Genomic DNA, 27,354 nt, shown 5'->3' with positions numbered 1-27,354 from the left:
TAAAAGATTGTGAAGGGTAAAGTAAATTATAATTTAATTTCCTTACCACCTTGTGCAAAAAACTGTAAGTATCCCACACTTTGTTACAATATTTGGGTGGCACAAATTACGTAAAACAAAAGAAACAAAAGACAGAAAACTAAACAACTCCAAATAAAGACTAATCCCAAGCGACCAAAAACACAATGCTTTCCGGTGGTGGGGTGGGGTGGCGGTAAAAGCACACGGGAAGTTCAATCTTTTGAAGGTTGAGTCGGAGGCCTTCCCTCTAGTTCTGTAGTAGCTTCGTTCATTCAAAGATAAAGGTCGTAAAGATAGTTACATTTTCTGTCGTTTCGTATTCCACGTTCAGATTTGCAGTTCTTCAATTTTATGAAGAACATTTCATAAATTAAACAGTCTAACTATTGTTTACATTTCTTGAGGACAGAAAAGTTACTGCTGAGGTCGCCTCTAGTTTTAATTCCGTAAGTTGATGTTTGCGAACCTCAAGTACCCTTAAAGCCTCCTCAATTCTACCATCTCTCGTTTTGTGGGCGTTGGTGAGGCAGCTCTTGATATGCTAGTCAAATTACCTGCGAACGAAAATGCTATTCCCTGGTATTGCATTTAAGATTGAAATGCAGAGAGAAAACGACTCTCTGATCTCAGAAAGAAAATCGATCACAATATTCAATCCGTGTTCAGAAGTTGCCGGCAAGATCGGTGAAGACATTAACTAAACTACGTGAACTCAAACCACCTAGCTGCAATCAACCAACAATGCGTGGTGTGCTATTTCCGATGTGATCTGTGTAATGCAGAGTATGTCGGCTACATTAGCCGCTGCACTTGCACCAGCGTATTGATGAAAACCGTTTTTTGCAATCGGGAACTGAGCACCTAAAGAACGACCAGGGATTTAAAACGGCAATCTTTAAAATAAGAGACCGCGAAATCTATAGAAAAGTAAAACACATCGTACAGGCTAGGCTATAAGCCCAGTCAATCGAAAGGGGTCTTAAGTTTTCGCAGGTAATCAGATGTATTTGGAACTAAGGTGTGCCGGCAATGTTCCATCTTGATACGACTTATGATGTTCTTCTCCCTTTTCAAGTATGAAGAGAATGGCTTCCTGGTGGTTAAAGATATTTTAACTGAAGATGAAAAAAAGGAGCTCACTCAAGCCTCGGATGAGTTAATTGAAATGTGAGTGTCCTGGTCTTTTTTATAATTTTTGTATATATATTTTTCAAAATAATAGATCAGGATACAAAACTACTACCGAAGGAATGAATCAGTTGTACTCAACCGAGACATTCCACGGGTACCACTAATCATCTAGTTTACGGCTAACGGCGGTTAATTCTATCAAGAGAAAATGAGGTAAGATAACAGATCCCCAATACAGGGGCCTCTTCTAATGGAATTTTTTTTAAAAATCTAATTTTAGTTACGCAGCAATTCTTAGAGAGGCGCCTGATTGGCCAGTTGTAATGACGCAATGAAATTTTAAATATGCGCGGCATTGGGAACGAGAACTTAAGGACGGTGCCTACTATTGTTATTGCGCATACGTTCTGCGCATCTCGAGATACTCGGATTTCCTATTGATGGTGCTTATTAATACAGGGATATTTTTTGCGCGGTTCAAAACTATGCGGAGAAAGCAGAACTTAGCAAGTGCTCTTGGTATCAAAAAGAAAATTGGGGTTAACCACGCATTTTTCAGAGTTAATTATGCTTGAATTTGTAAAAGGACGCCATACATAGCGTTGTATTTTAAAGCTTTTTACAGATATTGTTGATTAATTATCTTCGAAAAATGCGTGGTTACCCCCAATTTCTGTAGAAAACTGACCGTTCGTTTAGTTTTATATGCCGGCTTTTCGTCTCGGGTACGGTGTGGATTAACTCTTGCCATAACACGATGACATCCAATGTACCAATGTACCAATTTTGGTACAGCTGTAATGATTTGTCTAAATTTAAGACATTGACATCATAATTGCAATGAAAGAGCAGTGTACCACCTACACTTGCAAACAGAGATTTTGAAACGGCTTTCCATCATGGTGCATCATCGGTAGAACACAAGTGCTTAACCCAACATAATTTTAAAGCTTTATCAAAAACTGTAAAGTCAGTCATGTTTAGACCTCCCTCCTCTTTACATTTTACAATAGTATATTTTTTAATTTTAGGCTGCTTGTATTTCCAGATAAAATTGAAAATTATTTCATTAACTTGTAAAGGAAGCAGGAGTATCCAGAACACTGCAAACAAAGTTTAGCTTCAAAAGCGCAAGTGTTTTGACTATGTCAATTTTCCGTAAATTTGAGATGTCTCTTGATGACCAGATATTAAGTATTTTCTTTAACGGTACAAGTTTGTCATAGAAGATTTTTTTCTTTGCTAGTTCTTCATTGTAAGAAAAGTAAATTCCGAGGGCATATATCTGTTCTTCGGAAAGTTTGAGGTTCAAGATTTTATCTTTGCGTAGAAGTGATGAGCCTAACCATAGGAGTTCCGATTTGGACTGGTTTATCCGAAGGCCAGAGACACTTTCAAAATTGTCCAGTAGATTAAACAGATTGATTATCGATTGATCATCTTTGACAAAAGTGGTGGTGTCATCGGCATACTTTGCAAGTTTTGCTATTTTTCCAGGTGTGATGTCGATACCTTTTATTGTAGAAGACTGTCTAATTGCGTTGCCGAGAATTTCTAAGCCGATAATGAAGAGTAAACCGGACAAAGGATATCCTTGCCGAACTCCTCTCGATAGCGAGAAGTGTTCACTTGCATAACCGTTGTTGAGCACACAGCTAAAGATATCGTTGCAAAAGACTTTTATCCGTTGTCGAAGTTGAGGGCCAAAGCGAAGAACTTCTAAACATTTTTGCAGGTAGTTTTATTCGATTGAATCGAAGGCTTTTTCGAAGTCAGTCAAGGAACACTGCTGCACCCGGCACATTTTCCTGTCTAGTGAACGACATTATCGGAAATCATTCTGATGCATTCTCCTACATATCTTCCTTTTATGTAACCAGCTTGGCACGGGTGAATTATCTGTGGTAATATATTTTCTAGGCGCGTTGCAATATCTTTATAGTAGCTAATTTATAATCGGTATTGAGCAAGGTTATTGGTCTCCAATTTTTTAAGAATTTTAAGTTCTTGTCCTTGTTGGGAATAAGTGAAATAATTCACTTATTGTCTTTGGGAGATTGACAAACGCCCTGTTTGAAAGGCAAAATTAAAACTCTCTGCCATGAATTTTCCTAGCAGATGCCAAAAACGACGATAGAACTCAACGGTGAGGCCATCAGATCCAGGTGTTTGATCATTTTGAAAACTGCTAATTGCTTTCGCACATTCTTCTAAGGTTAAGATTCCTTGGCACTGGTTAGCCTCAGCATCGTCAAGGAATGTAAGTCCTTCATATTTAAAAAACGATGCAAAAGTTTTGTTTTCTGGATTTGTTTGTTTGGATTGATAAATTTTTCCATAGAAGTTGACCTCTTCTTCTAGGATTGATTTGGGATCAGAGAAAATCGTACCGTTTTCGGAAGTCAGCGAAGTAATGTGTTTTTTCCTATGATTTCTTTTTGCTAAATTATAAAAATACTTGCAATTTTTTTCACCGAATTCATACCACCTAGCTTTGCTGCGGAGCATTTCACCCTGAGTTCTAAGTGCCGAATGTTTTTTTAAGTTTGTTCTTGACGCGATCCATTTCAGTTTTGATGCCATCCGTAAAATTAGCTCTTAGCTGTTCTTGCAAGGTACTGAGCTGTTGAAAAAGCTTCTTCTCTTCATCTCGTTTATGTCTATAGCTTTTTGTTTCGCGAACAAGATCGTTGTGGCCCTGATTTCTATTTTTATCATTTCCCAAAATAGCCCTTTATCTACGAGATCTACATATTTTGCTACAAATTTCGGAATGCTTTTGGTGACAAGCTCCTAATATTCTTTGTCAGTGAGTACAGCTGTGAGTATTAAACGAGTTAATGAATTTTCAAAATCCTGGCCCCCGTTTGGCTTGATGGTTTATACAAAGCTGTAGTGCCGAATGATATGAAAAAATGTTAGAAGCTATTTGGCAGTCGGTAATTAAGTGCTGTATGTTTCGAGACGGAAAGAAATATAAAGCTAAGCTGCATTGAACGTTCAAAGATGTATTGCTCCACTTGTAGCCCGGAGTACCGGAGTGCTTTTGTCTCCACATATCTACAAGATCAAATTAAGGTCCTTGTTATTTCGTTGATTTCTTTGATGACTACTTTTTTGGTCTCAAAGGAGTGTCCTCCACGTTTGTCAATGTTATTTAGGGCACAATTAAAATCTCCACCTAGGAACACCTTTTCATTAACAACTTTGTTCAGAGTTGATGTAGAAAAGTCCCAAAGAAACTTAACTTGCTGTGCTGGATCGTTTGGCGCATAAATATTTAGGAAAACAAATTTTGATGTATCTACAACTGCTTCTGCTAAAATATATCTACCATTTTTGTCAGAAATAATTTTTTCACTCGTTACATCAAGTCGCGGTTTGAACAATATCATTACACCACGGCTATGTGTTGTTGATCCATGGCTGGCGAAAAAATTAATTTCCGCCCAATTCGGATTTCCATAAATTTATATAGTTTGTATGGACGAGTATGTTTCCTGTAGAAAAATAACATCTACTTTCTGTTGATGGAGCCATCTAAATGCTTGTCTTCGCTTCGACGTCTTATTTAGGCCCCTCCCATTAAGTGATAGTATTTTTAGGTTTATCTAAGCTTGTACATGTATACAAGAACTTTGATTTGCGCAAAATTTGGGAATTTGACTCTTCCAATTCGGTGATAAATAAATTGAAAAGTTTGAAAAGGCTTATGTTGCTTATATTTTGAGATTTACAACGAAAATAGTGTACAGCATAATACAAAAACAAAATAAACAAGTACAAAGCCAAGCTATACGTTGGAGTCCAATTTGTTTATCACGAGTATGATTACAGACTGAATTGGACGACACAGAGTCCTCTTGCCAATTAATCATCAAAATTACAATTTCCGAGAAAAGAAGAAGAGCCAAGTTATGAAAGAAAGGCAAAATTTGCATTAAAAGACGGGCAAAGGAGGTGTAAATTATTTAATGTCGCTCTGAAAGAAAGAAAGAAAGAAAGAAAGCAAGCAAGCAAGAAGAAAAAGAAATCCCCAATTTAGGAGTCTGTACACTGTTTCTATGGTGATTGAAGCCAAGGTTGTGATTGGTTGATTTAAACTACAAATTTGAATGTTATTGGCTTTATTGAACTGTCCGATAACAACTTGACAAATGAATTAGTGAAAAATATGAGTTTTTTCAAGCAATCACAGTCGAGGAAATTGTAATTTCTATGATTAGTAAAGTGAACGTATTGCCTTTCAAGTAAGCTTATTCACCGATCAACACGAAAATTCAACATTTCCCCCCCCCCCCCCCCCCTTCCCGGGCAAACCACGGGCATTTGAACTTTTGAAGATCGGATCGTTCAAATTCCCGCTTCCCTCGGGCCAAAATAGTATTCAAATGCCCTACCCTGCCTTCGGATTTGTCTGTCTGTCCCCAACTTTTGAAGACCTTTTTTGTATACCAATTGCTCACAAATGCTATATCTCTTCCTTTAAACTCTTCCTTTAAACTCTTCCATCTCGTCTAAACCATGTAAACACGTGTTTTATGGCTGTTAGCGACTTCGACGCCCGATAAAAAAAAATTGAAACCTGACTCTTCCGGTTCAATTTTCCCCACCCCACGCAGGTCAAATTCGCCACTCCCTGGGCACAGACGATAATCAAACGCCCGGGGTTTGCCCGGGAAAGGGGGGGGAGATGTTGAAGTTTCGATCTGATCGGCGCATTATAAGCAAATGACTGGATTCTCAAAACTTCTTGAATAAGGACTATAATCCTTTGGAACAAACCCGTCTTACAACTATTGTTAAAAATACAACTATGCATTCTTCGCTACAGTACAGCTGAGAGCTCCCGGTATCGCGATTTGTCCTCAGATTCTCTGCAGCAAATGTGGTTGGACGGCGAGATATCCGTCTCAAAAAGGGTTATGGTGTATAGGACCATGTTAGCAACAAGCAGCCGTAAATCAAAGGTACTTCGACGGTTGTTGTACATACAGGTACATGTAGAGATTAGCCAGAAATACCACTGTTCGAATATGGCCTGGACTGGAACGAATTAAACGATTTTGCATTCCATCTTCTCATCCTTGTTTCGATTTCTTCTTTGAAACATTCCTGCATTTAAAATAAAAACTTATGATATTGTAAAATGGTTGTGCAGGTGTCTAGTCATAGATTTCAAATGACCGAACTGAAAACTAATGGAAATATTAAAGAACCAATTTGAAAATTTGTAACCAAAAACCGTTGATCTAAATCCGTCAGGAATTAAGTCAATAATTTGTTGTTCTTTTTTTTTTTTTATTCATAGGAGCACGAGGAAAACGAAATCAGATAAGTATTTTATCTTCAGTGAAGGCCATTCATCCAGCAAATCGCTGTTAAAGCGTTCACGAATCATATGCCCTTCGTTGATACACCCTGTTTGGCACAAAGCGTTACGACATCCTAAACTTCTCGACATCATTTCACAACTGGTATGATTACAGGCAGTCCCTGAACTCCCAATGCTAGTGTTGTGTTTGATTTACCAGGTGATCTGGTGGCGTAATTTGGAGGATTGGGAAGAAAAATTTTAACGCCGTATCCCACAACCGCGCACGGCCTTAGGTTTTGTTTCCAAATTTCCTGCAGTATTTCCATCACCAAAACTCAACAGATCATTCCGTGTCTCCCACATTTCCTGTTACTGAATAAACATTCAAGTGGAAACTGCCAAGATCTAACATCGTCTCTGCCATGCTGAATTCGGAAATAACATTCAAGGCCGCGCGCGGTTGTGGGATAGGGCGATAAAATTTTCTCCCCAGTCCTCCTAATTACGTCACCAGATCACCTGGAAGTAACGTATGGGATTATGGAATTTGAATGGAAGCATAAAATAACTGAAGAAGACGCCTGGGCACTGATAAAAGCTGGCCATTCTAGGACTTAGCAGATTCGGAGAAGACTCATAAAGTCGAATCAGACCACTAAATTTAAGACTCTTGTCACCTGAGCCTTGAGTCTTAAGTGTGCGCCCTATCATAATATACACGAAAGAGAAATTATTTGGGATCGAGAGTGGAGAACTCGATAAAGGTGAGGGTGGGATATTCAGTTTTACTGAATTAAATGAATGATATTGTAAGAATATACAAGACGTATATTGACTTGCCTTTCAATGTTGGCTACCGTAAGAATTAATGTTCCAGAAAACTTCGATACTTTTAGAACGTACACCCTTCCGACATCTAGAAACTATTTCCTTCCAGGACTTGCCAAGCCACGAACAGAACGGGAAAAGACTTTTTATATATTAAACAGCTTTAAACGATTCTTTTTCCCCCGTTATTTTTTATTCGTTATAATGATGAATTTTTTAAAAAGGCCTTTGCTTAAGGACGTTTTTAGGAGAAATTTCAAGGATAAATTTTTATTGATTGGTGGTAGACTAGGTTTATGTATTTATCACAGTTTTAAGTTCTCTGTTGCTTAAATTCCTGCTTTAAATGCTACACCCATTTCAGGTTGACAGCCCTTCGATTCGTTACATTATGCAAGAGAAAATTCACATGAAACTTCCCGGTGAAGATGGCTCAGGAGGAATCAAGTGGCACCAAGACTGGGCATTTCTCCCGCATACGAATGACAGCATAGTTACTGTAGGGCTGGCCGTAGATGACTCTACTGTGGAAAATGGTAAGGACCCAGTATCGTCATGCAATGTTACTGTACTGAAATTAATTTAATTCACCCCAATGAAAACGCAATAAAATACACACCACAATAAAACACACACCTCACCCAGTATGTTAGTTAGCCATCCTCTATCTTAGCTTTTCACTTCTCTACAGCTCTTGCTAATACTACAAAGACAAATTGAGCACTAAAATGACAAGAAAAAGTAAAAGTGAAATACAATTGCTGGTGATTTTTTAAAGAGACAGTTCACGTGTGAAGCCCGCAAGAGGATTTGGATTTTGAAGCGAGCTTACCATTCTATCGTTGTAACATTGTTATAAGACTTGTAAGCGCGTTAAGTATGAGGAGGTAGTGCGGCTCATTGGTTAGGGCGCTTGACTTGTTATCCGGACAGCTCGGGTTCAATGGGCCTTATTCGTACGGCGGCCATATTGGCCACAGACAATAGATTTCGTACCCCGAGCCTCGAGTTGAAATGTTTGGGAACGAGTTTCGGTGTGTAAAAACAAAACTTTTCAATCCCTTGGGACTCAACATGGTCGCTGCGCGTGTGATTAAGGCCCGTACCCGTTCTGACCACTGCTTTCATTTGATCCTGGTTGTCCCTAGTTCAACATCTCGACTGCATTTGAATATATGTAGCCAACTGATTTCCCTCCGGTCAGTTGGGATTCTTGACGACTCCTTTGTTACTCTTCTGCTCTAGTGTTTTATTGATTTCTTGTCATTGGCCCTGTAAATCCCCCATGGGGAGTGGTAAATTAATATGAATGTCAAAAAAACATAAAAGATGTTAAACACAGGTAATCTACCATGAATGCTACAGCTTGCTCTACCACTGTCGATTGAATAGTGTCATAACAATATGATAAAACGAAGAGTCCCGGCTTGAGCTTTTGACTTGGCGTCATAACCTATTTCGTAAATTGGACAAAGTCTATACAATCTTGAGTTTCTATTCACAGCCCTCAGTTCGTGAACAGTCTTTTATGTGGGAAATACTTTGTGAAGAGTTGTAACGCTTGCTGTTTGTCTCCTTTGTTCTTATAAGGATGTCTACAGGTTGTCCCGGGAACTCACAAACAACCACTCTTCTCTCACTTTCAAGACGGCGTTTTTGTGTCAGCGATCAACGATACAAACTTTAACCCCAGAAATGCAGTGGATATCGAAGTGCCAGCCGGCGGTGCGTCATTCCATCATGTGCGCACTGCGCATGCCTCTCGCCCCAACAATTCGAGTCGCTCACGAAGGGTATGTTTCACTCAATACTGCGCTGCAGATTCCTGGCCTCTCATTGGTGTTGTCGGACCGGAGGGGTATGGTGTCGAAGGGCCGGTAGACTGGGCACGATTCTGTTCCACGATTGTTCGCGGCACGCCGACTCTGTTTCCTCGTATGGTAAATATCCCAATATCCCTCCCTTTTCCTTACGAAAGAGGATATGATGTCTTTAACGACAACTCACACGAGGAAGGAATCACAAAAAAGGCAGATATAAATTGAAAATTCAGCGCAGAAATTTACGAAACTACGATTGTTTCTTAGTTAAAGGCCCAGCGGGCGTTTCTCGAAAGCCCCGATACTTTTCAGGCGCATTTGGGGATATGTAAGACGCTTTGTATTGTCAAAAATAAAATGTTTGTTGCTTGAAATATCAATTCTTCAGACTGAATAAGTAGAGCTTAGTTTTACGGGATCATATTGGGTTCCTGGGCAAACGAGCTCGTCAATATTTAATTCCTTCGGCGCGTTCATTTAAAAGCCTTTTTCCATGACAAAGAGGATGATTCGGACACTTCTAATAAAGATATTTTTGAAACACTTCAAGTTCGCAAATCTAAATGGCTTCCCCCAGAGGGACAATTTGCCTCTTTAGATTTTTTCACCAAAAAATGCCATCATGACATTCACAAACTTAAATTCAATCGTAACACTAAATTTTCCAACCTTTCCTCGGAAGAGTGGGCGGCGCTTAAAAATCTTAGTAAACGCAATGACATAGTTGTCAAATCGGCCGACAAAAGCGGCGCTATAGTTATTTCGTTAACTTTCTGACACCTCATTTTATGCCAAAGTCGAGAAAGATATCACCTCTACAAATCAAAAACCTGTCAAAGACACCATTTAGAATCTTATAGTCAATCAAGAATTACCGGACACTGCAACTAATCTCATCATCACCACCTCTAGAACTTCGTGCATTTACTTGCCAAAAATTCACAAACCGGACAACCCAGGTCGCCCTATCGTTTCTGCCTGTAGTTGACCTCCCAAACTCATTTCTAGTTACTTAGACAGAATTATGACGCCTATCGTCAAATCTTTGCCATCATTATAGACAGTACACAAGCACTACAAGTTTTCCGCGATTTAAATTTCTCCGGCCAATACAAACTTAAATTCACCATGGACATTACATCTCTATACAAAGTCATTCCTAATAGCGAAGGTCTTCAAGCACTTAGACTTTTTTTTCGATCAACGCACTGTGGAAGAACCAAGCTCGGAAAGGCTATTCCGCCTTGCAGAAATAGGTTAAACGCTTAACTGTTTTTCATTCGCCGGCAGCTATTACAAACAAATTAATTGTGTAGCGATGGGTACAAAAATGGGACCTAGCTATGCCAATCGTTTTGTAGGATATGTTGAACACCAATGTTTAATCAGTGCAACTGCCCCAAACCTGAACTCTACGGCCGCTACAGTGACGACTGCATCGGCGCTATTTCATCCAGCAGAGACGAACTTGATCAATTTATAACCTCCGTTAATTCTTTTCATCCGGCTCTTAAATATACCTGGGAAATTTCGGATTCTATCAGTGGCAACGATTTATATACCAGTGTACACTACAAACGATTCTCAAAGTTATTTGTTGTATTCATCGTCACACCATCTCATGTCAAGAACTTCATTCCTTATTCTCAATTTCTTAGACTTCGACGTCTATGTAGTGATGACTCCGACTTTTCCAGCAAATCAGAGGAGATGTGCCAGTTTTTCTAAAAACGTGGCTATCCTGTCTCTGTGGTCAAAGCGGGCCATCATTGTGCCCAACAATTTGATCGACAGTCAGCATTACAAACGTCATCATCATTTTCATCATCATTTTACAAAAGGATAAGACAATGATGTCTTTTCAGGATTACTGTCACAAAAGGATAAGAATGACACAATTCCATTCACCCTCAATTTCCATCCTCATAATCACACAGTCAAAAGTATCATAATAATAAAAATAAATAATTGTGATTGGCTACCCGAGCGGGCAAAATGGAGCCATCTAGTGATGCTCATTTAAATGTTAAAAAAAATCAATCATTCTTAATAACTTTAAATTACTCCAAAATGATCCCGAGACTGCTAGAATCTTCTCTCAACCTTCACTAATTTCATTCAAACGCGACAAAAAAACAGGGGAACTTTTTAGTTAGGATGTTACCACCAATAGCGTAGCTCCTACTCTACTATAAAAACTACACACAACCCATAATTCCTCGATTCGCTCTGACGAAGGGCTAACGCTCGAAACGTCAGCTTTTAGAAGCCCTGTACGGTGTTCAATTTACATATCAACTCCGTTGATAAAACCAAATTTTTGCGTACTACTTCCCTACCGACTCAGCACCACAGTTTTTTTAGAAACTACCCCCTTTATTAAATTTTTCAGAGTCCGATTAAACAACCTGGATCCGACATACCGTATGTCACGAAATTTTTTGCAGATTGGCCTTAACTTTTGCCATTGTCAGAAAGTCCCGGACGATCAGTTACATTATTTTCGTTTTTTGTTGAAAACATGCAATGGACGTACATATTTTATTTGCAGAGTTGGAGTCAAGCGTCCGTTTCGCAAAAATTCAAAGATGGTTACACCTAAATTTTTGATAAATATTTGCATGAGAGCGTGTAATTTGAGTCGATCGACAGAATCAACCTCGTTCCCAGGGTCTCTGTCGATCAACGAAAATGGAGACCCTGGGAACGATGTTGTGGCAGAATTAAAGGTGGCTGAACATAGTTTTGGATACCTATGTTTCATTTACCTTTTTCTCTAATTAATAAAACCCCTGATCCTTTTGTCACCAAAAATGGTAGCAAGCAAGTTAACGACACGAACTTCGGTTATTTGATAGTTAAGCTGACGTATATGCCGTTTCTATGGCAACATGAATAAATATAAAATGCTAAACATAGTGACCGAGCTCCTGGAGGGGGGACTGGAAACTAGACACTTCAAAGGCTTTTTTCTCGAAAACCAGCCGTACAACCCCACCTCAAATTTTCAGGATTTCCGAAAGCGAGAAAAAATAATTATGTAGAGAAATAAATAGTTAAACGTCGATTTTCGTCTATTTTAATAATAACTGAAAAACTGTCTGATAGAACTTTTTGAAAAAAATGTTGACGGTTTTGTCCATATGTTGTTTACTAATTCGGAAAATTTTAACCCTGATTGTACGGCTAGGTTTTGAGAAAAAGACCTTTGAAATGCCTAGTTTCCAGTCCCCCCCTCCAGGAAGTCCGTCACTATATTAAGCGTTTTCCCCTGATTTGTATTTATTTGTTAGGTAAAATTACATTTTACATCAATTGCAGTGATCAACACTTCACAAGAGACATCATTTTGCTTTAATTTTACAGATTTCAAAATTTTGATATTTTTTTCTTCGGATAACTGTAGTAAGCCACCTTAATTTCTTCCGACCATGCTTAAAAATATTTTGCTGCGGAGCGAGCGCAGAAACGAGCAGCAACATATTCTGCGGGGTTCATGAGAAGGTAGGACGAATTCTCGAATTCACCACTTTTTTCCCAGAATGCATCATAATTAGCCAGAATACACTGCGCCATCCACCAGTTTTTACCAGAATGCATCGCATTTGAGCAGAACGCCGCCGAGCACGAGGTCCCGTAAATTTTCGATGAAACAACACATCATGATGTAAGAGGGAAAACTCACAACGATTCCTCATCTAGATTAAGTCCTCGCATATAAATCTTACTGAGCAAAGTAGTTGTGCCACTAATGTTTCAGTGTTCAGAAACATAACAGTCAACTTCCGTACTTGCTTACACCCATTTTCACAATTCTGTCAAATAAGATCAAATAATCGCCAAACTACATTTTAAGCTTCCACCCATCAAACTTCCGAAAATCGCAGTGTGTTCAATCTTATAGCTTTAGTTCGCAGTTCGACTACCTCAAGGAAAAATACCTTGTGCCTTAAGGTTACTACTAACCTTTTGGGATGCGTTCCGGAAATCTTTCGTAAGAGGAGTCAGGGTGGCTTAGTGGTTATCTATCGGGCCTCCCACCACTGCTAGCCGGGGTTCAATTCTGGCCAGCATGTGGGCTGAGTTTCAGTCGATCTCAACCTGACTGGAGGGTTTTTCTCCGGGTGCTCCGGTTTTCCTCCCTCATCAAAATCGACTCACAGCTAATTGACATCTAGCTGTGGTGATGTGCTCTGACATCAAACATGGACTGTATAGCGACAGCCAGAAGCGCCTTTGTATGCTTTCAGCCCGATGGTGTGAGCCGCGCCCTTCGTAATTCAGTCCTCGACTGCAAGTAAGGGTGATTAGCACTAGCAATATTATTATTATTATTATTATATTCGGTAAAAGTTCAGCAAACTATATATCACCGAAAAGGTAATAAAATGAAGAATCCGAATATATGAACATTTTAAGTTTATTATGGCTTTCTTTAGCGCGCGCGAAGCTTCAAATCAAAACCATACGTGTTCACTTTGCTGAATTACCCGCCTTCGCGTTATCACGCACAACCAAACAAGCTGTACCATTACAAGTGCCAAACGTGAAATAGTCAATATAAGCTAATATAATACAGATTGGAATCAGACTTCCAAAATACCCCGCAACAGTAGTTGTATTTTTTTTATTCGAAAGTACTGCAACTCAACTTATCTAGTTGGCAATATTACAATAAGAAAAGATTGCACAGTTTGCATCTCCAACAACAATGTCTATGTCAACGTGTATTGCAATAATATGGAAAGTACTGCTGTAACTCTTGAACGGCTGTAATTTTAACAGGAATATACAATAATTAAGTTGAATAAAATCAGTGCCATGTATAAAATCGCCAAAGCGTTTTCAGACTTTTCAGTAGTTTTGATGAGTACGGGAGAGAAATGTTCAAAAATGCGTGCCGCTCGTGCAGCACGATCTTTTTGGTTCTTTTAACCAATCATATTACTGCTTTTTGGCGTGGTAAATAGCGAGCGAGGCGCGTAGCGCCAAGTTGGCTATAACCAGTCTCATATCCAACAAGCCCAATGAAATAATTGTCTTATTACATTCCTGAAACTCCTACACGAAGTAGTTACCAGGATATCCAATTCAAGGTGGAGGTCTTCGCAATACATGTAGATACATTATGTTAAGAGATACATGAGGTACCTATAATCCAGACCGCGAAAAGTTTCTGAGCCAGCGATGCGAGAGCGGTGTCATGTTTACGTTTCCATTGAGACAAGGCAAATATGGCTGATGAACATGGCTTTCCTTGAGCTCCCGAGAAAAATATATCGCTTTATAAAAGAACCCAACACACAATCATCTTGTAGTTACGATACCCTGATTGCAAGAGATGTCGAGAAGCACACCAGTTGAGCAACCCGACGAAAATGTCGAAGAAAACGAGGATAAGGTCAAAGAACCCCAAAAGGCCATTGTCAAGTTCGTCGATCATCCTTCAGAATCAGACGGGAACAGCGGGGACGAATCCTCAGTTCTTAACCGCGAAGTAACCCAAGAAATTCGAAGGAGAAGGAAGACCATTGTCGATTCTTTTCGTCTTGCTGAATTAGTACCAACCACAAACACACCGCACTCGCAATACCGACGAAAATCCATCGCACTTTTGACACCTGAAACTGTCATAGACGCAAAAGCTGAACAACAGTAAGTTGAAGTCTTATTAATTGTGCTTACAGTTGACTTATGATTTAACTTTCAAAAGAAGGTTACATGATCTGCCTGCATTTTAATGTTATGGTTATATGGTTAAGTGTGTTGTTGAACTTAAAAATGGCATTAATCTGCTTTTAGAATTAAAGCGAATTTGATTTTATTATTGCACATCTTTGTGAACAGGCCATTTTCCAATTCTGACAACTGGACTGGATCTAGCGTGAAATGGAGGCCAATGCGGGGAAATTAAATAATCCAGGAGACTCAATTTTGGACCGTATCTCCCGGTCTCAAGATTATGGTCTGAAATCTCCAGATTAGTGACCAAAGTTTGTCATTTCTAGTGAGAATCGACTTTCACAACAAATACTTTGTAAATTATTTTATCATCATGACTATTAAATAACAAAATTCAAACGTTTCTAAGGCTCCGGTAAACTGTTCGTTGTGGTTGTTTGTTGATAATTAATTTGACAGATTGTAATTTTAAGCAATAATGTGATTGGTCCAAAATAAACCAATCAAATTAAATGTTGCAATGCCAATGACATCCTTTTTGCGCATGTTTTGACTTTTTGCCCAAGTTGCGGGAGGTCTTGTGTGCTTGTGTCTAATCACGGAGATTGAAGATCTCGATTGATTTTACTTCGCTTCAGAGGGGTTTTTAGGACTTTTAGCTTTTGGTTTCCAACTTTACGTCACAAGCGTTATGATGTCATCTATCATCCCATCCCTCTCAATTCTCAATATTTGTAGACTTAAAGGGTTGACAGCCCTTTAAGCTTTGCATGAGTATATTAAAATTGCTCCTCTGTCTTTTTCAGCTTCATTGAAGGCTGCAGATTATCGGAATCAGGTGATCACAATCGAGCCATATCTTTTTACAACAAAGCTATTTTCCTGAAACCAGAAGTTGTTAAATATTACACCGGAAGAGGAGAGAGTTGTCTACAGATTTGTGACTTTCAATCAGCAATTTTAAACTTCAAGAAAGCTTGCATATTAGACCCAGATAATGAACAAATGTATTCCAGATTAGCATTCCTCTTCTTCCTTCAAGGACAGTGTTTGTTTGATGAAAAGCTCTACAGTGAAGCGTTGGAGTCCTTTTCAAGAGCCGCAGAAATGAAGCCTGAAGTGATTGGTTACCACACAAGGAGGTTTGACACTGTCTTGTTTTCATTTATTATCTGTATCTCGTTGACCCCTTTCACACATATCAGGACAAGTTTTTGAACAGTTTAAATTTGATTTTCATTTCGTTAATGTTTTTGTGAGTTATTTGTCATTTTTTCGAAATTGGTATCAGAATGATATTTACAACTGTAATTATTTACTTAACCCATTGACTCCAAGGAGTGAGATAAATTTCTTTCTAACACGTACCAATTATGATTTTACTTGTCAGTGGAAGCCGCTTTTATAGGAGTCAATGGGTTAAATACAATACATACTTAATTGACCGCTCCCCATAGGGGCTTTTCAGGGCCAATGATACACAACGAAACGACAGAACAGAACAACAACAACTGTTAAGAATCCCAACTGGCTGGAGGCAAACCAGTTGGCTATTTACAAGTGCGGCTGGGAAGTTGAACCAGGGACTACCAGGATCAAATTCAACGAGTGGTCAGAGCGGGTCTTGAACCCGGGATCTCCGGATCTCAAGGCAAACGCCTTAACCACTGGGCCACACTAATAGTAATAGTAACCAAGCCAAAGAGTATGTAGATTTCAGGCCCCAGCTGTTGGAAGGGTGGATAGCTCTATCCACTGGATAGGTCAATTGGCTTTGCTAGTCTTTATCCACTGGATTATCTGGTGGATCATAAGCGTTATCCACCTTTTGAACAACCGAGGCCAAGCCTTTAATTCTCATACAAGTGTTCACTCGGGTCCACATCAAGGTTCAACTGAATGCATGGGTTAAGTTTTGTGAGCTACTTTTTTCAGATCAAAGCCTTGTAGGTTTTGCTGTTAAAAGTTTGAATGCATTTGCTGGTCTAGTGTGATCTAGGCCAGTTATCTGTGTAAAGCTTTTTACTTAAATTTGAAAGAAAATATTATTGTCCTGAATTTTAAAACATAGACAATGAGCAATCTATGCCAATGCGTTTTAGTCAAGTGTTGAGGGTGGAGGATCTTAAAACTGCAGATCTCTTAAGGTTCAGTTTCCACCCAATCCCACTAGATTTATCAAGACTGTGAGCATTGTTGCCAGTCAGGGATCAATTTAGGGGATTTGTAACTAATGTGCAATTTTTTCCCAAAGAATCCTCTTTTTGTTCCTGATCCTTTGGAATCTCCTTGTCTGTCAATGTAAAGTAATAAATTTAGAAGTTGTAACCTTGAACAGAGGCTTGCATGTCTGCTCCTGCTCAGTGACCTTGTAATGTCAACTTTTAAATTTGTAAGTTACATGTACATGTTGGAAGCTTTCAGTCAAGTTTCAGAAAGGTTCTAATGAGCACAGCTCATAAGCCAGATGTCATTACAGCTGGAAGTTGATTTATTTTTAATAAGGGAAGCAAACTGGATCACCTTAAAAAAAAAAACTTGAGTCAGGCCCCAGTTGTTCAAAAGGAGGATAACGCTTAGTATACATGTATACATGTAAATCACTATTCATTGGATAGCGCAATTATTATTATAATTGGTTTCGCTATGAGTTATCCACTGGATAGTGATTTACCCGTATCTGGCAGATAGTGTTTAATATATATCCACCTTTTGAATGACTGGGGCCAGGTTGAAATTGACAGGAACACAGCCTACATTAAATTGCATTGGTGGGAGACATGGTTGATGAACAACTATGCCATCGTCTCTCCCACTCCTCACAACTTGTGCAGAATGATACATCCAGAAATGCATGTATTAATTAGATGCACATAGATTTCAAGAAGTGTAACAAAGTGTCTCCTTGTTCTTTTCCACAACTTCAACAATCACTTGTGACTCAGATTACAGACAATTAATATCACAATGTGTCTAACAAATGCTGCTTCTCAAGTATTAATAAAAGAATAAACTGCTGCATTTACCCTGACCTGAAAATAATGCTAACCTTTACTCTAAGCTTAAACCTTATAATTTGTTAGTAAAGATAATTTGCAAAAACATATTAACAATCCGGGCTGCACCTGCTCCAACCTTCTCACAAGTTCACCTATTTCGGGAAATTCGTATAACTTAAGATGCAAGCCCAATTTTGATAACAGAAATAAATTGTCTGTTTAAGTCAAAGCATTTCCGGAGGCAGTGTGGCCCAGTGGTTAGGGCGCTTGCCTTGAGATCCGGAGATCCCGGGTTCAAGACCCTCTCTGACCACTCGCTGAATTTGTTCCTGGTAGTCCCTGGTTCAACTTCCCAGCTGCACTTGTAAATAGCCAACTGGTTTGCCTCCGGCCAGTTGGGATTCTTAACAGTTGTAGTTGTTGTGTTCTGTTGTTTCGTTGATTCATTGGCCCTGAAAAGCCCCTATGGGGAGAGGTCAATTAAGTATGTATTGTATTGTATTTCCTACCTTATAATTTCAAATAGGTTATGTTATGTCTTGCATCTACATGTAGTTATTTCTCAATGAATTTCTGGACATAAGACAATTATAGTGAACTTGTGAGGAGGCTGGAGCCAGTGCAGCCTGGATTGTTATGTTTTCAGAATCTTTACGTTCTATATACAGTTCTTATTATTGTAATTCTAGAATATCAATAATTTCAAACATTGCAGGGACAAAGCATTTATAATGTACATTTTTTATTAGTGTGGCATGCCTGGCTGCTCTGCAACGACATGGAGAATGCTTGGCGCTTGTGAATAAGAGACTTGAGGAAGAAACTGACAATCCTGACCTGTTTATAATGAGAGCCAGGCTACATGAGTTATTCCGTAATGTAAGCACTGTCATTTACATCATTGGTAATATCAGCAATTTAATTTGCTGCAGCTGTAGTTGTTGCGATAATATTGAAACTTAAACTTGTATTTGGCAATGATAAGCTTTTACTGTGATTCATCATGGCAGGTTTAAAACACACAGGCCACACTATGCAGGTCAATCATTTCAGGTCATTGTCTTACCCATACTATAAAAGCAACCGAAAACCCTCAAATTGACTAACTTTAGGCCTAAACATCGTTTTTAGGCCTAACAAATCCTAATGAAGACTACGTTATTTAGCATTTAGTAAAGGTTTTGTAATGAGTGACCTGTGAAAAGTGACCAGTACTTTAAAGCTGTCAGATTCCAAAGTTTTAATGAAGGCTGTTTTTTTGAGGGAACACATAGTACATGAGGTTTATCAGATATTTAAATTTGTTTTATAGTCCACACTTTGTTACTATGATGTCAAGGATGCATTGGGTCTTGCACCTGATAACACAGAAGCAAAAACACTGATGGCTTCACTTGAAAAAAGAGCAAAAGACTGCAGACAACAGGTCAGAAAGAGGTCATGTCTAGATCTCTTCAATACCATTATTAGTAGGATGATGTATTTACTGGGAAGGCCAAGCAGTCATGAGGGGCAGTGAAATGGCTCTAGAGTATTTACATGCTTAAGTTTATAATTTTTGTTGTTTGCACTAGTTTTGCGAAACAGTTTTGCAACATTGCAAACTCCATTTTGAAGCACTTTTCTTATTTTCTTTAGTTGCCACTGAGTTGAAAGGTTTGTTTTGTACAACATAGTATTTACCTTGAATTGAAAGGAAAGGAAAGGAAAGGAATGGAACTTTATAATAAGTGTCTAGTCTTCCTACATGTGTAAGCGCAGTGGAGCACAAATTGAGGGCACAGTTGAGTGTAAACTGAAATTAACAATGAATTCAAATCAAGTCAAATGTTGGTTTTTGAGGAAAGGGGAAATAAATCTGGAGTAGCTGAGAAAAAGCTCTCGGCGCAGAGTAGAGAACCAGCAAACTCAACCCACATGTAGACTCGCCAAGTGTGGGAATCGAACTGGAGCCACATTGGTGGGAGCTGAGCACTCTCACCGCTGTGCCATCCCTGCATCCCAGAAAAGGAAAGGGAGAGGTCATGCTGATATTAATGCCAGCATCATGTGTTGATAAGTGAAATAATGTCCAAGTCCTGCAATGGGCCTATTGATACACGTAGGAGTGCCACAGGGTGCTCAGAGATAACATTCTACCTTTCCAGCAGGCATGGCATGGAATGATTTGACTGTCTGGTTGCTGTCATTCGGATCGAATGCATTTTAGCACTGTGCTCTAGCAAATTATGAATTTAACTATTAATGTAAGGACGATCACCATCGGCTGCATTTGTTTCATGTGTCGGCATCATAAGGTCTAAAATTATATTTACATGTATCTTATTTCCTGTTTTAGGCTGTACAGTTACATCTGGTTGGAAAATATAAGGAAGCTTTGGCTAAAATCTCCATTGCCATAGAAACAAATCCATCCGTTGCAGATTTCCATGTGTTTCGGTAAGTTGAAATTTGAGAAAATATTGTGTCACCCCAATCCAAACAAATGTCTCTCTTTATATCTTTTCATTGACAACGATCAAGCAAACTAGTTTCATCCACACAGATGTTTTCTTTTTGTATTCACTCTTCCCTCACAAGTTATAACACTTCCAGTGTGAACAAATGCATGTTAAGATGTTTTCTGAATTTTCCCATACTTTTAAGGACTCAGGCTAAAACAAGTTTCAAAACTTTCAAGAAACTGTACTATTCAGTATAAGGATTGACTCTATTAAACACTGTACTACCAACTTAAAGCAGCCACTGTGCATTTATCACCGTCGATACCATGTAAAGCAGGAATTATTTATTGCTTGTATACTAAATCATAAATGTGCTCATTAGTGTGAGATAATAGGCTACCAATAGCAACACTGGCAATTCATTTCAAAGCACCCTATAGTTTGTCTTTAAATGCTTGTTTCTCAAAAGTTCAAGTTAGCATGCTAAATTGAAATGATTTACAAGTTTTGTTGCGGATTCAGAGCTACCATGTTGATTACCGGTACTTTCTAGTTCACTGAGTTAATTTTTGAGATATAAACGTTTTCATACAAAACATAGGATCTTTTTAGATGGCTTTCTTGTTGCTGTCACAGTGGTGACCTCTTCATGTACATGTATTTTGTCAAAATCATGTCATGAGTGCATCATGGTAAGCAAATATAATTTATATGTTTTTAATAATTACAGTGTTTCATATGGTACACTACAAGATTGCCATTATGTGATAAAGTGTAATAATTGTAAAGCCAATCCTTTTAATAAGACAGTCTCTTGAAATTGTTGAAACTGAAGGTTCGAGCAAACTTAACCTTCAATAAACTAAAGCAATTTGTAAGTGAAGTATTAATTTAAAGACGATCGCCACGCTTTAAGGTCATTGTTTCCTATAATCTCCATTTTTTCCTGTCCGCTCAATAGTGTGTTTTCAAACTGATCAATTAATGCATTTTCAGAACGTCTTTTTGTCTGCTTTAAATAATTTAATTCCCAGGTGCAATTAATTTTGTTGGGTATAAATATGTAAAAATGCATTTAAAGAGGAGGTGCTTACAAACCCAAGCCAGTATTAGTAATTGGATTATTTCTTTTTTGGAGAGGATTGAAAGAGATGGAAACTGTGTACAATAATATTTACAATGTATCCCTGTCTTGTTTTGTTCCACATTTGCAGTGGTGCTTTACACAGACTACAGGCTGACTTTAACGCTGCTATAGATGATTATCTTTTAGCCATGGACAAGACAGACCATAATGAGGGAAACAAAACATACATGGAAGCTCAAAGACAGCTTCTTCTGTGCTATAATGACTTTGCTGTTGAGTGCTTTAGGTAAATTAGACCTATACATGTATTGTCATGATGGCTGCAATTTAATACTGAAGCTAATTAACTACTTTTGTCTTTAAGCCTTTAGAAGGTATCCCCATTACTCATCTGGTTAGGCCTCGGCTGGATGGGCATTACTAAACCGCGAAACACTGAAACATGAAACGAAACACCAAAACACCATGTATGACTCCACCATATGCTGAATACTGAGTTAAACCCACAAAAGTTGGATTTGAGATTAAATATGTGTCATTTTAGGCCTAATACGTTATTGCTCCCAATCTCAATCTTAATCTAACCCTAACCGTGATCTTAGGTAAAGTCTACTACCAGCCTAGTAGCCCATCAGGCCGGCGCTTATCTCCGGTTACTGTAGCATGAATCGACTAGGAGTATTTCTACTCCCCCCTGGATGGGATACTAGTCCATCACCGGGTTTATAACCCCAGCATTAATTTGCCGGTACCCATTTATACACCTGGGTGAGAGAGGCACCATGAGTGTAAAGTGTCTTGCCCAAGAACACAACAATCACTTTGACTTAAAGATCGGCTATTTTAAACATTAGAAGGCACTTTAATTTACAAATGACTTTTAGGGCCCGAAAAGTGAACGAGACTTTCGAGAAATGTGTCCCAGGTCACCAACTCAACAACCATACAGACCATAAAGGAAGCCTGTTGAGGTACACCTGGCACGTTCAACCTCAAAATGGAGAAGTTTGGGTTTTATTTTTCATCCACCTTCTGGGAAGAAAGGGGCTGTAAGAATCTTAAATATCCCGCTCTGATCACGAACAGCAGTCTCTCATTCACCGCTCATGTTCTTGTTTATTTCCTCAGCAAAGGATTCTATGACGAAGCATTAGTTTTGTTGAACAAAGCAATTAAAGGAGAGAAAAAGGAAAAAGGACTATATATCAATAGAGGAGGTGAATAAGCTTATTATCAAAGTCAAGCAAAAGAGTTGATGTTAACTACTCCCTATAAAAGGCGCCATAGATTAAAGGGACTAGGTCACGCAAATTTAGGCAATTTCAGCACTGATCCAATGGTCGTAGAATGAACTAAGCTATCAAAATAACTGTTCAAAACTATAGAAGAACTCTAACAAAACACAGGGAAGCCAAGAAGGGACATGGATGGACAAAACTGGAGAGGATTGAAATGGATTGAATTTTGGTAAATTTGAAAAACGTCGGCCTACCGTTTTTCAAATTTATATCAGTCTATATCAAAATTTCATTTACAAAGCTGGAAAATCATTCTCAGTTGTTATGTGGCCGTAATTTTGCAAATGAAAGACTCTTGCTCTGCCAATTTGACGTTTAGAGCTCATTTATAACAAAATTAAATAAAGTTACCTAAAATAGCGTGATCTAGCCCCTTTAACCACACGAACGTTTACGTGTATACTGTTCATCAATCAACAGTGGATGCCTATGGAGCTCTGCGGTAACTTGTTCAGTTAGAAAACGTTTCTGTTCGTGATATCTTACAAGGCTTGTTTTTTTTTATATTGTGTTTAAGATGGTCAATCATCTTTATCGCCACTGGAAAACCTTTAATGAGAACACTTCTTCATGTTCAAAAGCGGACCCAGACTAGACCGATTTTCATTACTGCGAGTACCGAACAGCGTTGCCCTTTTTAAATCTAAATCTAGATCTAGATTTTTTAAATCTAAATTTTAAAATCTAAATCTCTTTTTTTACAGCATTCCGAACCCCGGAACCCAAGCTTTTGTTCCGGTGTAAAACGCAGCGTGATACATCCCCACTTTCCCCACAACCTTGTTACTAAAAACTGAAGGAAGCTGCGTCCGTACCTTTTGAGAATTTTGGTCACCTGGTCACCTGGAGAGAGCAACATGTATTTATCACTAACCTTTTTTCTTGTCTTTTGCCGCCACAGACTGTTTCTTCCGCCTCAACGAGCTGCACTTTTCACTGTCAGACTATCAGCAAGCACTTGAGATGGACGGCAGTGATTGGGCGGTCAGATGTCGACTTTCCGTTGTCTATAACGAGTTTGGTATACTAGAATATTACGACAGGCACTATCTTGAAGCAATAGATCACTTCACCACATCCATTCAGTTCAATCCACGGATCGGAGCGTATTATCTTTCACGTGCCAGAGCTAGATATATGATTGAGGTTAGTTATAGCGACTGTGCTGTAACAAACAATTATTCCACTCGCACTGGTTGGATATGACATGATAGATACGCGCCTCGTTGGCTATAAACATCTCATATCCAACAAACACGAGTGGAATAATTGTTTTATTAAAAACGCGCACAAATCATGGATAAATCTTCCCCTTTTTTTTTTGTAAAAACAAAAAACTGATGCGTCCAGTTGCTGATATTTGTAGAGCATGGTATAATAGCTCATATACCATGATGGCTAAGCCAATCAAAACACTACAATTGTGTTATCCAATGGTCTAGTTTTTAGTAATCAATGTTAGCGCATGTTATTTGTTTACAACAACAATAAAACTAACTTTATTTTGTAAGAGAAAACTGCAAAGACCATAGTAACCAGTTTTTGGTAGGTTCCAGCTTTACTAGAAGGAACGCGCTTTGCTGGAACGTAGCTTCAGTCTGAAGTTACTGCTGAAGCTACTGAACTAGTTTCGGAGGCTTTAATGGGTTTAACTGAAACATTATCCTTAATTTCTTTTTTTCAATATAGGACATGGATGGCGCTCGGCAAGACGTCCTTATGTCGTTGCATTTAGACCCGCAAAACAAAGAAATCGTGTCCCTCTTTTCACGGCTGTTTCCCGGGCGAGCGATCACTGACGTCACAAAGAGTCACTTGGGAATAGCAGCTGCTCGTCACGTTGAGGCTGCTATAAGGGAGACAAACAGCTACCGAGAATTCTCTCATCGTGCTGCTAATGGTAATATTTGAAACTTATGATAAAGAAACTAAACCTATTTTGCATTGTTAGGTTTGTCGCGTAGGTGGAATGCTCTACTATGCGGGGCTGTTTCCCTTTTTCACTCTGGTTTTGGAGAATTTGGTTCTTTAGCGGATTTCTTTGAACCTAATAAAGATCAGTGACGCCGAGAACAATATGAGCCAATGAAAACGCCTCCCAAATATGTTCAGCTGCCGCTAAGCGTAGCAAAACGCCTGATTTTGCTCTTACCTCTGATTGGCTAACAATCTAAAGCGGGAAAACGTCTGGTTTTGCTTTTACCTTCGATTGGTTGAGAATGTATATCGGAATTTATAAGCATATTCCAAAGAGTAGCAATCATCGCGAAATTTCTTTGGACACCACTGACGCCCGCTCTAACCCACTGCATTTGTCGCTGAATGTTTTCTCAGGTGTGAAGGATTCCAAAGCAGTAGCCAAGTTTAGTAGTAAATCGGTGCTTCCACCTATCAGAGGCTTTTCAGAAGTGAGGGCTTGTATGGAGGAAAAAGATTTTCACGTCAGCATAATAAAAGGAAAGAAAAAGGTAACACTTCTGGAAATATGCAGGCGACCTTAAAATCGTTAATTAATCCATCTCGATGCTCACCATGTGGATTGAGTATATCTTGAAATGGTAAAGTTAATGAAATAGATTAACGTAAAAGTCTTCGGTCTCCTTTGTATCCATACACCTGTCAATCATGTAAATTAACGCGCAAAGGGAGGTACAATGGCATTGGTATGGAGCTTGTTACTCGCGTTTGTGTAATGCCCAGGGCATGTGGAGGAGAGAGGATCAACCCATGCAATTAGCTCCAGTCGAATTGCGAGAATAGTGATGGTTACAATGACATTGGCAGTGACAATGACTTTGACTTTGACAGTGACAGTGACAGTGACAATGCCAGTGCCAACGGCAGTGAAAATGACAATAACATTGACAATGCCAATGACTACGACATTGACAATGACATTGACAATGCCAATGACACTAACATTGACAATGCCAACGACAATGACAATAACAGTGACAATGCCAACGACAATGACAATGACAATAACATTTACGACAATGACACTGACATTGCTAACAACGATGACATCGACAATGACATTGACAATGCCAACGACAATGACAATGACATTGACGTTGTCAATGACAATGACGGTGACAATAACATTTACGACAACGACAATGACACTAACAATGCCAACGACGATGACATTGACAATGACATTGACATTGCCAAGAACATTGACAATGACAATAACATTGACAATGCCAACGACAATGACATTGACGTTGTCAATGACAATGACAATGACAATAACATTTACGACAATGACACTGACATTGCCAACGACGATGACATTGACAATGACAACGACAATAACATTGACTCTGACACTGATAATGCAAATGCCAACGCTAGTGAAAATGACAATGACCATCCTAACGACAATGACAATGGTAACAAGGGGTTTCTGAAAAGAGTATCCGTACAGAGAATGGCCCTTTTTATTGCTTTGAGATATCACAAAAAAACCTCAATAACCTCGTTTAGTCTATCGTATGAGTTACGGCACTTTGTCGTTCACACGCTTCGCACCTAAGCCATAAATCTGATAGGGCGACCCTTTCGGTGGCTTAAATCACTTTCTTCTTCCGTCTTTTCTTTTTTTCAGGCAACAAAGAAAGTTCAGAGAGCTTTAAGCGCTCGTCAAGATTTAAGCTTGAAAGGCCCAAGAGTAGAATCTAAGCTTAGTTCTTCGGCGCGTGCAGACAGAAGTGTTGTCAAATTTGGAGCGAAGCAAAACACAACAAAGGCTTCTCAAAAACTGTTAGTTCATCTCGCGTAAAACTGAGTATTATCCGCTATTAATTCTTGTCTCGGTATTGGGGTCAATTTGTTGTTCTGGTCAAGTGGTCTGGCTAGCCGTTTGGTTCTATAGAGTTGTTGAAATTATAGTAGGCTATTTGTTATGTTTTTTTTGTGTGTTCGCATGCATCTTAGAAACGGAACGTTCACCTTAAGTTTGGATGAAAGCAAGTCATTAAGTCAAGTATAATGCAAGGCTGGACGATGCAAAAGTCTTTATTTATATGAACCTACTCTAATCTGGCAAGCCACGAGAGTTCTCGTGAGTGAGCCAGTGCTGTCCTCGATGCCACGAATGGTTCCTGATCTATGGTGTAGCAGAAAGTCTGGTTATTTTTGCCGGCTTAATCAGGTCATTCAAAATCATAGGTAGTTAAACTTTTCTTCCTACTGGTGCGTGAATTCTCTTTGCGATCGCATCGCAAAAATGAAACTTCCCTGAGACGTAGCTGCAATAATTTTCGTCAAATTTGCTTTAATTCCTACTGTGACATTTTAATTTATTGATTGTAATTTGAGGAAACAAACATTGATATCATACATGTAAATATGTATTTTCAAGAATAGTATATTTTTATTCTAATCATGTAAATTATTTTTTCTTAAGAACCACAAAGGAGGGAGAAAATAAATGGAAAATTTTAGTAACTGCCAATACTGACGCGATATGTCAATTGGTCTAGAACGAGTTAGAACTAATTCTGGGTGACCTTTGGCCAAAACATATTAGCTTCCTTTGTATTCAGTGATTCATGCCTCAACAAGCTTTATTTTACGTAAGGCCCGTTCAACACCGTCTCCATAAACTCTAGGTAGGGCTTGTAACGGAAGCAGGGAGGAGCGGGCCTGATGATTTGAAGTTAGGACTATTTCTGAAATCCAATCGATTGAGGTGTTTTAGTAAGTTACACATCCAACTATAA

The 27,354-nt window shown here is 38.9% G+C and overlaps 2 protein-coding genes across 3 annotated transcripts in view; both read left to right on the top strand.

The window, feature by feature from the left end:
• Nucleotides 1-9,491, top strand: part of LOC138023934 (probable alpha-ketoglutarate-dependent hypophosphite dioxygenase) — a 10,697-nt gene extending 1,206 nt beyond the window's left edge. The window contains exons 2-5 of the mRNA XM_068871017.1: nucleotides 1,097-1,188; nucleotides 6,464-6,629; nucleotides 7,662-7,833; nucleotides 8,888-9,491. Coding sequence (XP_068727118.1) covers nucleotides 1,097-1,188; nucleotides 6,464-6,629; nucleotides 7,662-7,833; nucleotides 8,888-9,342 — 885 coding nt within the window. The 3' untranslated portion in view covers nucleotides 9,343-9,491. The remainder of the gene's footprint in view (nucleotides 1-1,096; nucleotides 1,189-6,463; nucleotides 6,630-7,661; nucleotides 7,834-8,887) is intronic.
• A 4,837-nt stretch (nucleotides 9,492-14,328) lies between these two features.
• Nucleotides 14,329-27,086, top strand: LOC138023825 (tetratricopeptide repeat protein 16-like). 2 transcript variants are annotated; one of them, XM_068870915.1, is made up of 11 exons: nucleotides 14,329-14,772; nucleotides 15,606-15,941; nucleotides 18,548-18,677; nucleotides 19,111-19,224; nucleotides 20,137-20,237; nucleotides 21,457-21,615; nucleotides 22,458-22,546; nucleotides 23,529-23,773; nucleotides 24,317-24,527; nucleotides 24,962-25,095; nucleotides 26,238-27,086. In XM_068870915.1, the coding sequence occupies exons 1-11, from the start codon at nucleotides 14,459-14,461 to the stop codon at nucleotides 26,409-26,411; spliced, it is 2,007 nt and encodes a 668-aa protein (XP_068727016.1). In that variant the 5' UTR covers nucleotides 14,329-14,458; the 3' UTR covers nucleotides 26,412-27,086. The 2 variants fall into 2 exon arrangements, with proteins under 2 accessions (XP_068727016.1, XP_068727021.1); XM_068870920.1 differs by lacking the exon at nucleotides 14,329-14,772 and adding an exon at nucleotides 15,096-15,154 and having other exon boundaries at nucleotides 15,575-15,941.
• Nucleotides 27,087-27,354: the final 268 nt, after the last annotated feature.

This window comes from Montipora capricornis, chromosome 2 (genome assembly GCF_036669925.1).
Source record: "Montipora capricornis isolate CH-2021 chromosome 2, ASM3666992v2, whole genome shotgun sequence".
Classification (NCBI taxonomy): domain Eukaryota; kingdom Metazoa; phylum Cnidaria; class Anthozoa; order Scleractinia; family Acroporidae; genus Montipora; species Montipora capricornis.
Note: the sequence above shows the minus strand (reverse complement) of the source record. Positions and strands in the feature narration are given on the sequence as shown.